At 41.5% G+C, this 13,825-nt stretch overlaps 1 protein-coding gene and 1 long non-coding RNA gene across 3 annotated transcripts in view; one reads left to right on the plus strand and one right to left on the minus strand.

Moving 5' to 3' along the window:
• GNAL (G protein subunit alpha L) overlaps positions 1-13,825 on the minus strand; it is a 181,031-nt gene that overhangs the window by 113,508 nt on the left and 53,698 nt on the right. The window contains exons 1-2 of one of the 2 annotated variants that reach the window (XM_015617205.2): positions 800-1,359; positions 386-458 (exon numbers count right to left, since the gene is read on the minus strand). In XM_015617205.2, the coding sequence (XP_015472691.1) occupies positions 386-458; positions 800-938 (212 nt within the window). In that variant the 5' untranslated portion in view covers positions 939-1,359. Of the gene's footprint in view, positions 1-385; positions 459-799; positions 1,360-13,825 lie in introns of those variants that run through there. The other variant, XM_015617204.3, reaches the window with a different exon arrangement.
• Positions 1,548-10,025, plus strand: LOC107199754. The gene is made up of 3 exons (XR_004496055.1): positions 1,548-2,735; positions 3,770-3,990; positions 4,231-10,025. It is a non-coding gene; the product is annotated as an uncharacterized LOC107199754 (long non-coding RNA).

Below are 13,825 nucleotides of genomic sequence, written 5' to 3' on the forward strand. Positions count from 1 at the left end.
TCAGTTTTACGCTAACCCCAGCACCGGAAAAACAGCACACAGTGTCATCCTGATTATGATTCGACCTGTATTTTTATATTACAGACAGATGCAATATTTGGTTATTTGCTTCTATGTAAAAAGTAGTCGCCATGTTGTTGCTACACAGGGGCCTGTCAAGCGCTGCAGTAGCAACAGTGTAAAATACAGTAAAGGGGCCAGAAGGAGAAAATGCAAACATACAATAGCAGCAATTTCCTTATTCTCACTCCCCTCCCTCCCTCAAAACACAGTGTCAAGCCACCAAAACACAGGGAATGAGAGAATATATTTCCTGGCGTACTGTGTGTTAGCCTGCTTCCAACATTTAAGGAAAAATAAGTCACAAAGTGTCAATAATTCTTACTCTGAATTAAATCCATTGACATGTAGGATTCGCATTTGTTTCACAATAGTGCTTTTTCCTGACTCACCAGCCCCTAAAAGAGAAAGAAGGAAAGGGAGAACATTGTGATACACGGTTCAGGTTGGGTGGGGGTCGGAGCGGTTTGTTTTTTTGGTTTATTTTTTGTTTTTGGACGCCACAGCATCCCCCACACCTCGGCAACATTTCTGTATGTGTGCATCCATGTGGCTCAGGCGCTCAGCTCGATCTGCGGACGCCTCGCTTATTGCTCAATACAGCAGCCTACATTTTCCATAGCCAAGGCGCACGCCGCATCTCCCCTCTCGGCTGCGCCCGCCGCCCCGGCGGGCTGGGGCTGCTGCCCCCTCCTCGCCCTGCTCGCCCCGGCCCCCACCTCTGCCGCTTCCTCCTTACCCAGCAGCAGCAAGCGGTGTGTCGCTTTATAAGCCAGCCTCTCTTTCTGCAACTGCTTCTCTATTTTTTTGTTGGCTTCTCGCTGCGCTTTCTCATCGATACGCTGATCCTCCGTTTTGCTGTTGCCCAAACACCCCATAGCCGCTGCTCAGGGTGGATGTCAAATCGCTGCCTTCTCAGATTTAGTATTTACAAGGGGGAGGGAGTGGGGGGGAGGCAGAAGGCAAGTCTTTATATCCGTGTGTGTCCCTGCGACGGTTTCTCTCCGCTTCTTCCCACCCGGCTCGCTCACATAAAATGGTCTCTGGCTGCTTTCCGATCGCAGCGGAGTTGGCTGCTTCGCTCCCCACCAGAGATGCGGAGAGCAGGCGGCAGAGGTAACCCTGCCCCGGCGGGGAGGGGGTGGGGGGAGAAAGCTGTGCAAAAATGCCTAACATGCAACGAGAGGGAGAAAAGGGCTCCTCCTGGAAACCAGCCGGGTGCCGCTCTCCGCTCTCCCTCCCCACCGCACACACAATCCCTATATTTCTCTGTAAAGGTCTATTTTTGTCTTCCTAACTCAGCACTGCCTCTTTCTGCGAGACCAGGAAACAGCCCCGCTACCAGCCCTAGGCGCAGGGAAGCCGAAGGAGAAAGGTAAAAGCCGGACGGATCTACCTGGATCCTGCGGGGCCGGGGCCAGGCGGCGCAGCGGGGTCCGCGCCCCCCGCCCCGGGCCGCCCCCGCCCGCCCCGCTCGGCGGCCCCGGCCCCGCTGCTGCCGCCGCCAAAATCCGGAGCTGGCACCGCCGCCGCGGGACCTGCGGCCTCCGGACCCCCGCCCGCGGCCTGCCGCAGGGGCTGGCAGCTGCGGGACGCGGCGCTCGGGGTGCCGGGGGAGGCTTTTCCCGACCTTTCCCCGCGCTCCTCGGCTGTACTGGAAGAGCCTGGCCGCTACCAGAGCAAGGGTTGGCACTCCTGGGTCTGGAATCCCAGGCTGGCACAGGTGATGGCTGCCATCGTGACTGACCTGCGGGAGCAGCGCCGGGAGCCAGCCCCTGGCACCGGGGTGTGGGAGCGGCCGGGGTCTGCCCGCGTGTACCCGGCACACAGAGCTCGCATATCCGCAAACACCCTGCATCGACTTCTTAACCAACAAAATGTCCTTTCCTACACAAGTAGTCACGGCTGCACATGGGCCGTTTTTTCCCTTTGAGTATTCCAAACTGCATCACCTGAACCAGAAAATGAAGCTGTCCAAAGAGCTCACAATAATCCGAACATGGTAACATACATGTCTAATATCCCTGCAACAACAAATGCTGACAAGAAACCGTATCTGCGTGCCTTCATTCGCCTCCATTTTAGATCCTAAAATGAAACTTCAAGCTAGACAACCCTATAGGTATTCCTTTTTGCTTCAAACCTCTTGGCTTGCAAACTGGCACACCTCAGTGCAAAAGCAGCAGCAGCAGCACAGCACCTGGCTCTTCCTAAACTCCCCCTGCGTAGAAACCACCTGCACTACTTAAACGTGATGCTTGATACACTGAGGCGCAAGAACACTAGAAAAAGGACGGACATTACTCTGGAGTCCAAAAAGACTTTCAGCTTTTATCTCCAAATATTATTAGTCCCCCACATTTTCAAAGATGGCTTACTGAAAAATTAATATTTTGATAGATACATATGTGTGCAAAATCCTGGTCCCGACTAAAATCAGAGATTGCAATCAATTTCAATTAAACAAAACAGCATTTTAATCTAAAAACTCTTGAGATGTATGTAGCAAAAAGAAACTAGATTTTACAAGCATTTAGTTGTTTTTGGTTTTGTTTTTTTTTAATGGCTCCCTCACTCAAGTGGGAAGTGTTGAATCAAGGAAGAGAAACTGGTATTGTCTATCTTGAGCACACATCAGAGGAAGGTGAAAAGGGCAGGACCCAGAAAATGAACAGGTACTGCTCCACCTGTGGTTGGATATGTGGAGTTTTCAGGGGACTATGAAATTCAAGTGCCAAATATGTGGTTTTATGGTACTGCTTGATCTCTGGAAGCTGTTTTCATCTTCTGTCTTAGATAGGTGGGGGCAGCTGGGGAGAGGGGGGAGGTAACACACTACAGGATTAACAGGATCTGCCAGGCCAAAATACAGATTTTTTAAGTGTTACTGAGCTTTCTTTTTTTTAGGACAGACTGCTTTTTTCCCTATTGACATTTTTCTGTCTGGAGAGGCAAGATACAGATAGGTTTGGAAGCACAATTCAGGGTGACTGCTGTTTTTGGAGGCTGTCAGACACAGGATATATGATGAATAGCTTTTGTGAAGAGCAGTCATGTTTGCTCCCTGCCACAGACTATGAGAGCTCAAAACTGAATGGCTTGGTTAGAAATCACTAACTGGGTCTGAATTTTCATAGTCCTTCAGTGTCAGAAGCTGTAATTTATGAAGCACAAGATGTGTGTAGCCATATTTATTAGCTATGTAAATACCTCAGTTTGAGACCTAAGTCTCAAATCTGGCTAGTGTCAGTCGGTCTATAGGAATCTGCCTTACTTCTTCCCCTCCTCTCCTCAGCAGTTTTCTTCTTTCACGTACTAACATTGGGATTTTTGGTGCAGACTTGTTCCCAGCTTTGAAACGGCTCAGTGCCAATAAACAGAATTTTACAGGATCCTGGTATATCCTGCTTTTACCTTTCTCCAAAAGAGGGAAAGTATTTCTCATTTCCTCTCTCCCTCTCCAAAAACCCCATGACCCTTTTGGGTCTCTTCCTCCTGAGAAAAGATCACACAGTTCAAGAATGACACGCGTAAGCAACCTGTGCCCAGAAAGAACTTTTAGCTGAAATTATATTCCCAACCCTCCCTTTGCTTTTCCCAAACACAGCACTTATTCTGACATAACTGACCTACAAAATCCTAGAAGCAATAATAAACAATAGAGAAATTTTCACCTCCTTTGGACACAGCTCTCTTTTTTTTCCCCCAGAGAGAAACCATAGCTATCACATGAATATGTCTCCTCTGCACAAAGGAAAATCTTAAACTCTATAAGAGGTTGCAGCAGTGCTTCTTCACCAACCCAACTTCCAGTACAAATTGTACACAGGAATAAAAACAAAATCCCAAAGGAAAGATGAATCTTCCTGGTCTTCCCCTCTCTTCTGAGGCAACCAGTGTGGGAACCTCCTTGAGTTCCTGAAAGTTGAGGTATGTCACATTGTCTCTGCCCCTTCATATCAGGCAACATATGTATACATGCATATATTTATATATGCATATATTTATAAATAAAAATACACACTGAGTGGATATCTGTGTGCAAAAAATCAGATTTGCCTACTACTTTTGTGCTCAAACTTGGTGCTATCCCCTTGTGAAACCAGGCAACACAGCACAAGCCCTCTTGGAGGGAAACTGGAGACCTTTACCACCTGCTTTCTTCTTCAGGTTCTCACCTTGGGATGCATCGATTGTTTGTGAGCCTCAGGCTGAATGTTGGGGAGCGCAAGCTGTTTGCTTGAGGCCGTATCTGCATTCTTGTATGGAGGACTGACAACACAGCTGAAGCCACACAGGGTGGCCACCCCTATCAGAGTCAGTCTCGTTTCTTGGACTGTTCTGCTTGGAGTAAGAAGGGACAAAACCCCAGTAAGAATTAATGTGGAGCTCCTACAGATGCAGCTCAAGAGACCTGGTTGCCCCTCCAATCCAGAGCAGGACGGATGCAGAGCATTTTCTTGCAAACACTAGGTTAAAGTAGAGAAGGTTTCTATACAGCAACCCTGCAGACCTTGTGCAGCCTTCCACAGCCTCCTTTGCTGCTTTGGTTCCGTTTTTTAACAAAAGAGCAAATGGAAAGATGGAGGTAATCAAAAGCATAGGAGTGATGTAAGACACTGGTAAAGAGATTTTTCCGGCTTGCCAGTCTTCCTGCCTCAACTTTCACAGGCATCTCTGAACTCTCTGCTGACACTGTCCTCAATGTGGGCACTGCACTAGGTCAGTAACACTGGTGACCTGCTCTCTGCTTCTCCTCACTGACCTCTCTTTTTTATGTAGCCTACTGCTGCAAATCAGAATCTGCAACTCACTAGTGGTTGAGTTTTACTCCACCTCAGCATCAAACTTGGGAGGAAAGAAAGAGAGAAATTAATTGTAACTGCATAGGTATGCAAGAAAAAGAATTCTTTCTCTCTAGTAATAAATTATTGGTAAGTTTCTCTCTCTGTAGATGTCAAATATTAACACAAAAGTACACATTCCGTGGAAGGCTACATTTGGAGTTTTATAAGATACATGAACCAGGAAACAAAAAAATTATGACTAACTGTGTTAAAATTACTGAGTAAGGGTTTAGGAATAAACCAGCAGGTACTTTGCAGAGAAGTGAATATCACACTCAAAAAAAATCTAACCTTCATCCTTTTGTTTAAACCCATGATCTCAAAAAAGTAATTACAATTTTTTGAGAGGGGCTTATCTGTTTTAAGAAGCAGGGTAGAAGAGATGCCAGAAAAGATGAGGTATGCATTTCCACAGTGACCATGGACCTGATCTCAAATCGCCTTCATGTCCTTTGATTAAGGACAAATTCACTGATGAAGAGGGTCAGGCAACACTGAGGGGCCTGGCAAAGCTGAGCAGTTTCTTGTTTCTTTGACATGGTTTGCTGTTCCCATTCCCAAGCCATACTCCTTTACTTGGCAGCTGCCACAATGTAACTCACCTGACAAACCAACTTCTCCTGTGCCCACTCCTCTCCTGTCTTTGTGCAGCACAGGGAGCAAAAGAGTGAAAGCAGGTGATGTGATGGAGCAGAAGGCTGTGGGCTAAAGGTAATAGTCTGAAGAAAAAGAAAAGTTTTCCATAGAAAAACTGCAGGCAGCAGTCCACAGAAATGACAATGATAGCCTTTAGCCCTGAGAAAGCATTTGTGAAGGGGAGGATTAGATCTAAGCAGGAGACAGATGCTCCTTGGGAAGTGTGGAAAAGCATCAGGTGAAAAGCAGATTTGCAGTATGATTACAGTAAAGAAAGAGGACAATCCTCTTTCATTCAAGCTAGTTATACCTCATTCAAGCTAGTTATTCCTCATCCATGTCCCACAAGAAAGCACAGGAAACAGGGAACTTCTGCTATGACCATCCCATCAGCTCAGGGTTTCCCTTTAGACCCTTATTGGTAAAATAATTCCAGTGTTTATTCTTGTCTTTTCTGACTAGAAATTCCTTGTCTGTGAAGAGAGACTCACATGGCATCATTCCACACACGTCCATCTGTTGCTACCAGAGGCAGAAGCAGCTGATTGAAACTAACAGAAATCCAACAACATCCTAATAGCATTTAAAAGACTAAGAAACCTGCTGTGGTTTAACTATTCTTAGATATTACAATGAAATAACATTGTTAAACAAAATGACACGGATGCATTTGCAATAAGCAAAAGGGACACGTCTTTTGATGAATTTACAAGACAACAGTATAATAGGATATGTTACCTGTTAGGCAAAACAGGAGACACTTTTCTGTCAGTATCCCAGTTTATGAAGAATTTCACTTGGCTGGACACTCCAAGGGCACTTCCTCAACTTCCCCCACACCCCCCTCCCCCCTTTGAACAAAGTAATCCATTCCCATTTTAAGGCAGTGGAAAATTAGTTCTAATCAGTTGTTCAGGAGAGTTGTCAGGATTAAACAGATTTAAATAAAGCCAGGCAAAACATGCTAATATTGCCCTAATTTAGAAGTGAATTAATCAATAAATAAAGAAATCAGCTAGAATTATAGCTGAAGTGTCCACTTTCAGAAAAGGAGTAAAATCTATACAGGAGGCATGTCCTGGATCCTCTGCAACGTGCTGACTAACATCTTGCACAGCTGTAACAGCAAAGCCAGTTTGTAAAAGGTTTTGGATATCACGTAGAATTTTGCATTTAATAGCAAATTCTCAGGTCAACTATCATGATCTCACAATTTGGACAGGAACAAAAAGCTGGAAGGAAAACTAACTTGTGAGACACAACATACATATGGGTGATGTGCCTTAACCTCACCTTTAACTCCAAGGCACACCTCTGAGCAGGACACTCACTGCCTCTGCTGAGCTAGATTTTCTCTACATTCACACCAAACATATCTGACCTGTCATTTCCTTGTATTACCCCTTTATCTTGATATAAACTTAGAGATACTTTTTAGTTTCTTCCCAGTTGTTTTAACTTCTTTGCTTGGGAAATTAAGTTTTAGCTACCTCAGAAAATTGTTGATTTTCAAAAAAGAAAAAAAAAATAGAAAGTCTCTACATGTTTAAAAAGTTATGCTCTAATTACTGTGAGTGCCTGCATGGTTAGTGGTATCTCTCAACAGAATATTCTTACAAATACAGAAAGTCATTGCATACAACAACCTCAGCATGAAGTGAGGAATTCTGTAACTGTTTCTTAACCCTGTTTAAGGATCCCAACATGCAATTACACACAAGAGCAATCATTAAAAATTCGCTTCAGGAAATAATGTTGCCAGTAAGTTGGTACACTCATGCACTCACAACCTGATTTACATCAATAATATTTACCACAGAAATACAGCTTTTGCTTGACTGCATGACTAGCAAATCCAGATAAAATATCAAAACTTACTGAATAAACAACAACCCTGTATTTTTCTCCTTATGCATCTAATTTTTTAACTATACATATGTTTGTAAGAAATACCTGTTGAGTCATGTTCTGCTTGGCCTTTTGTGATATTAGAACTTAAGTTTCCTATAAGTATTTCTGTGGTATATTTGTACAAAGCAGATGATTTCTGGATTAAATTGCTCTCACATATTTGCTCATAATTGAAGAGACATGGCTTGTTGACCCATGTGGTCCTTTCCACAATGAGGTTTATGTTACAATTAAACTTCAGGCTTTCATGACATGAATTTATTTATTTCTCTGGATAGAGAAAATGGTCAGTATGAAGACTAAGCAGGTACATTACTTATATAAATAACTATTTCATCTGCAGACCTATGTTGCAGAGGGGGGAAAAACAATTTTAAACAAAGTGTGATCATATCCTGGAAAGTAAGTCTACTTTTTTCTCTTTTTCTACTGTTTACTTATTCACTTTATTCACTGCTAGTCTCAAATGTTATTTGATAGAATGAGTTCATGAAATTCAACCTGAATGTTTTACTGATCTTACTTTTACTAAAACCCAAAATTTTTTTCCAGTATCTACTGGGCTGCTTGTATAACATGGATTAGATTCTTTGGGGCAAATAATTCTCACAGGATCATTTCACTTGGGGTAAAAGGTGATAAAAGCATTGGTGCACGAAGGAGAATGTTGAAAAGTCCACAGAATCTGCAGACATTTTGGAACAATCCACTTAATAAGTTACTGAGGAATCAGTATTTTCTCACATACTTTGGGAAAGAAGAAGTTTGTTTTTACAATAAAAACACACAATGTGAGAAAATTTCCTAGACTATGGTAACATTTTTTCTGGGTTTAAAGTTTCAGACTTATCAACAACGGTGTCACATTTCTGTACAATCTGCGTAATTGTAGGCTTGGTTTTGGTTGTTTTCTAGTTTGGGGTTTTCTTGTTTGTTTGTTTAGTTTGTTTGTTTTTTAAGGAGACCTATTCCAGTTTGATGCCCTGCAACCTCCTTAAAATTTTAAGTCCTAATGTCCCAATGATGCAGCACAATGCTATGCAGAACTATCACAGCAGTGTCTGAAGTTAGGAATAGCACAAGTGCAAAAGGGGTTTAATTCAGCAATTTCAGCTAATGCAGATGCTCAAATACTGCACTATATGTTTTAAAACATTGAGAAGGTTTTAGAAAGCTTATTGCTGCTTGGAATATTTAACAACTTACAACAACACTTATATCGTCAACCAATTTGCCTACCAATCCTAAAACATTTAAGGGCTTGAAACCTACCCATATGCAGAGTCTTCCTGTTCAGAATCAGCTACACACAATCTGCCACCCACATCACTAAACACAATGACAAGATTATGCTTCCATGTCTTTGCAGCCTATTCTTCACAATATGCAAATCCTCAGGAACTGCATTTCTGATCCCAATGCAACAGCACAAAAGCTATTGTCGTAAGAAATGGTTTAACCTGTCAGCAACACTGTCACCACAATTACTACCACTAATAAAGATATGATCATAATCTGCCACTTAAGGATCATTAGATACATTATGTCTACTGTATTCTTTTACATAATTCTTTTACATGGACACTGATTGAGAACACATGATTTAAATAAAATCAAACACTATACATTTTCACTGACAAATCTGTTCTTAACCTTTAGACAGTGTAGGGTGCTGCTTGCTGATGTAGGGAAAAACAGCTATTAAAAGGCTAACCCTGCAAAATATTTATCAGAAATATAAACCACTGTAACACTGCATACAAAAAGGAGAGCTTGGAAGAAGCACACAAAGATGCTCTGTCTGAACATGTAAATGACTAACATTAAGCTAGGTTAAAACTCCTCAGTACCATTCAAATGCTTGTGGTCCACGCAACAATTTATAGCGTGTTTGGGAATGGACAGCTGTACATTCAGAAAGATTCAAAGTTTATATCTGCAAAAGGCACAGAGTGCAGAACAGAAGTTTATGCTATGTAATTATTTTTATATCATTTTATTGAGGCTGCAGAAACTATGAAAAATATAGCAAATGCTTAAACATGAGTTGTATATGGATCTCAGATGCAGATCTTTTGCATGTGTCATAGAGACCACCCCTCTGAAAGCTTAATTTCTGGAAATATTTAATCTCAGAATGACCATGAGCTGTCAGAGTGACCATGAAAACAAATCAAAACTGCACAGGGATATGCCCTTCCCACCCTGCCAAATTCGAGGCCCAGAACATACCAAACAAGGTAGTCCTCACAAAGAGAAAAATACTAACATTGTAGGAATTTGTGGAAAACATGATCAACACTGGTCACCTCCCTTGAAGATAAAGGAAGACAAATTGGCAGAGGTATGGAGAAGAGGGATGAAGGTTAGACTGGATGGCTGGTATCAGAGACTAGGAGAAGCATAGGATTTATCAGACCAGGGATTGCTGTGGTTGCCTGTGATGACCAGGTGAAGCACATAGCACACCATGGCACATCCTGGGCACAAGGGCTGCAGCTTCTTACTGCAGCAGGAACACTGCAAAGGGCTGTTGCAGGCAATGTTGTATCCAGAACTGTGGGTCAGGACCACTGGTTTTGCCTTACAGAAATCAAAAGGCATGTTGCTGCTTTCCAGAGAAGTATGAGAGAGCTTTCCCATGACTAAAGAAAACTATTTAATATATTCCAAACTGTTTCTAAAGTTACTAAAGTTTCACCTACTTTAGTAACTCTGGCTTGAGATGCTGCAACCCATGTGTAAATGAGACAGAAGAAAAAAATTAGTTTCAAGCTGCCAGAAGAGCCTGGATCTGCTAAGAGCATGACTGGAGAAAACATCAGCAATATCCAGACTGGTCCAGCTCAGAGAATAGTGCAACTGTCAAAGGGGAGAGAGGGCACCTGGGCATCCCTTTCATCATACTTCCACTTTATCATGGTGAGCTGCTGTTTCTGCTGCGTCCCATCCAGCAGAGGGAAAGAAGGCTGAAGATGGCAGGCGTCCACACACCTTTTGGAGCCTGTTCCTTCTATTGTGTCAGCAAACAATAGCCTCCCGCTAATCTGTGAATCTCCTCAGGCTCCCTTCATGCCTTTACCATACTGCTTCCCCAACCCCAGTTACCTTCTCTGCTATTTACAGCTCTCTGAACCGTCAGATTATTTCTCTGCAAGAAGGTACGTTGAAAAGAGAAAAAGATGTCACTGAGTCAAGTGCCTATATTTTCCTCTTTAATGTGGATACTTTCCGTATGCTATCTGAAATTTTATGTGATCTGTAGCATGAGCCAATGGCTGTCTTCTGTTAACTGCACAGAGCATGCAGCCAAAAATTAACAGAAAACTGGTGCTGTGGCAAAATACTTCCAGTACTGCCAAAATCCGTGTTTCTTAGTAATTTCAATTGCCTATGGAATCCTGAATTAGTGTTAGTATACAATGGACAATTTATGGCATGCTGTTGCCATGAACTTGTTGAATGGGTATGGAGCCATGAGCAACATGATTCCAGTGGAAGGCGTCCCTCCCCCTGGCATGGGGGTTGAAACTTTAAGGGTCTTCAAGATCCCTTCCAGCCTAAACCATTCTATGATTATTTTCTTTGTCTTTCTGGAAAATACTGAATGGATAATCTTCACTTCAAAAATTCAAAATATCAACAGACATAAAAACACAAACACTAAATAACTATTAAGGTTTTTAAAAAATATTTTTAGTTTTACTATCAGATTTTAGGAACTAAATCTTAGCAGATGATTGCCGCAACTGTTATTGCGAACATGATGGTAACTTACAAAGTCATGCTTTATACTGAAAAACACTCTGGAAGTATTTGGATTACATATAAACTAAACAAACCAATGTCATATTATCCATATATAATACAAAAATAATATGGGGTTTTTAGTTTTGGGGTTTTTAGTTTTGTTTTATTTTTATAGCTTCCTCTAATCCAAGTGTATGCTATGGGTTTTTTTTAATTTAAATTTTTGTATTTACCTGGCACATGAAAACCCTGACCACAGATTTAAATACTTTTGTTACATATTTGAAGTTTATGCTTGGAATCTTTTCATTTGAACATTTTAGGGTTAATAGATCAATGATAAGCAGAGAAACCTCTGCTATGTGCAACACTGGAAATCTGCTATAACCATGCACAGTGAAGACATAATGTTACATCCACTAAAGAGTTAAAACTCTGCACATTATGCAGAACTCCATCAGTACAATTTTAAGCAACTGCAGCACAAAGGACTGAGTCTTATAGTAAATCAAATGTGGGGTGCAATGCCACAACTAAAATAATTCTAACACAGATGTTTAAAATCTAATTACAAAAAAATATTAAGATTATTATCTGATCAATCCCTCCCTTGAAATGCCTTTTTCTTTTCCCAAACTATAAATGGATTCAAGGTGAGTTCATCTAGAGATCTAACAATCAGTGCCCAGAAAACACCATGAAATGGAAGTAAAGGTTACTAGCAGGAAATACAGCTGAGCAACTGCATTGCACGGCAGCAAGCCAAAATTAGTGTATTCTCAGTGATGTGCAAATAACTTGGAAAGTAAAGGTGCAGAGCTGGTAGCCAGTCAAATTTGCTGGTCACCAGCAAGTGACAGAGCTTTTGCATGCAACAACTCTGCTGCTGATTCATCATTTTTTGTGGTATTAATGAGTGCACTTTTTTTCTCAAGAAGTTAATGCTAATACATTTTAATGCTTTTCTTCACTTAAAAGGGATAGTTCTTTCAAGACAGTGTTGTTCATTTTAGTCCATAAGGCATCCAACGACCTCAAGCAATGAGAAAATCCTTATGGGCAAGCAACTGATATCTTCAAATGTCTCATGAAAACAGCTCCCAAGTTCAGTGATGCTTCACGAAGATGGAATAAGAAAAATGCCTCAACTGTAAAATACTCTGTATCTATTCACTGCAGGGATTCTGACAATACATTATTATTTGCATTTTTATTTTTGTACTTTAAATTCCTCCCTCTCTAAGTTCTACCACAACTGCAAGCTATTACAATTTGAATAAAATGCCTTATGTGTACTGATGCTAATACACATGAAAATTAGCATTTACCTATCCAACACACTGAGACAAGCCTGAATTTCCCTTAAAATAGAAATGAAAAGCAAGCAGCATATCAGAGCTTCCCTCTTTTCCATGTAGAATTATGTAATTAAAAGCCTAAGGTAATAGGATGTTATTGATTTGTATGTACACACACAAAAATTTTCTGTCTCTTGGTATGAAGCTACCTGTCCATGTAAAGTTAGTTTTATAATCAATACATAACTTTTGCATGGGCTCCCTACCATACAAATGTGGACAGAGTATTCACACTTACTGGCTGAGTTTCTGTGAAGTCTGATTAAACAGCCTTAGGATCCAAGGCCTATAAAGACTGGATTAGTTCAGAATTTTTTTTCTCCTAATGACCAAACCCTTCATCAAAATGCAAGATACGGAATATTAAAAATCTGCATATATATCTGTAAAGTGAACAAGATCATGCATATGCCTAAATTAAACTGCTTTAGATAAACACCTGCTTGAAACTTTAAAAGGCTCACTGTAGAGTTCTGCAATGAAGTTATAATAGACATTATGAAATCATAATTCTGCAGGTATACCTCTATTTGTGTTGTATTTTTGTTCCTTTTATTTTTGAGCTCTTCTTCACTATTGATGCCAACTTCCACGACTTGTATTAAAGAGGTGTCCTTATCAACCCACTTATGAAGCAGGCATACATGTCCTCAAAAATCCTGAGAGGCAGAATACAGACAGACCTTTAAATCAAGAGTAGGCAAACTTATACTAACACACCACTTTCAAACATGGAAGTTCGCGGAATCTGTTACCGTGTTCCAGTTGTTGGAATCCACCTGCATATCCCATCGATTTTGTCATAGTTTCAGTGTGCGACGTGTACCTTGCTCTTTGATACTCCCTTTCTGAGGGGAAGAGGGTGGCAGGAGAAGAAAGATCTGTATTTTCCACATAAAAATGCCAGAAGACTTAGGTTCAAGCTACTCAAAGTCAACCTACATTGAGCAAGACTGGTTACACTGCAAAATGACAGCCCAGTGGTTAGATGAGTTACACAAAGAAGCTGTTCCCTCACTGGGCTGCTTGCCAGTTTTAATCTTTAGCTCCTGACAGGTCAGACAGGCCAAATAAGAATTATTCCAGGTGTTTTGCGAGGCATGGCAGAGCTGGGCACACAGAATAATTTTCCTTTGAGCTTGAAAATTTTGCAGCAAAACAGGATTCAATGCCTTAGCTCACAAAACCTACACAGACACCAGTGGGGGTTCATAAAACTTTCCATAGCAGCCCAGAGAAAGTGCTGATGGGAACACAGCTTGT

Source organism: Parus major, chromosome 2 (genome assembly GCF_001522545.3).
Source record: "Parus major isolate Abel chromosome 2, Parus_major1.1, whole genome shotgun sequence".
Lineage (NCBI taxonomy): Eukaryota > Metazoa > Chordata > Aves > Passeriformes > Paridae > Parus > Parus major.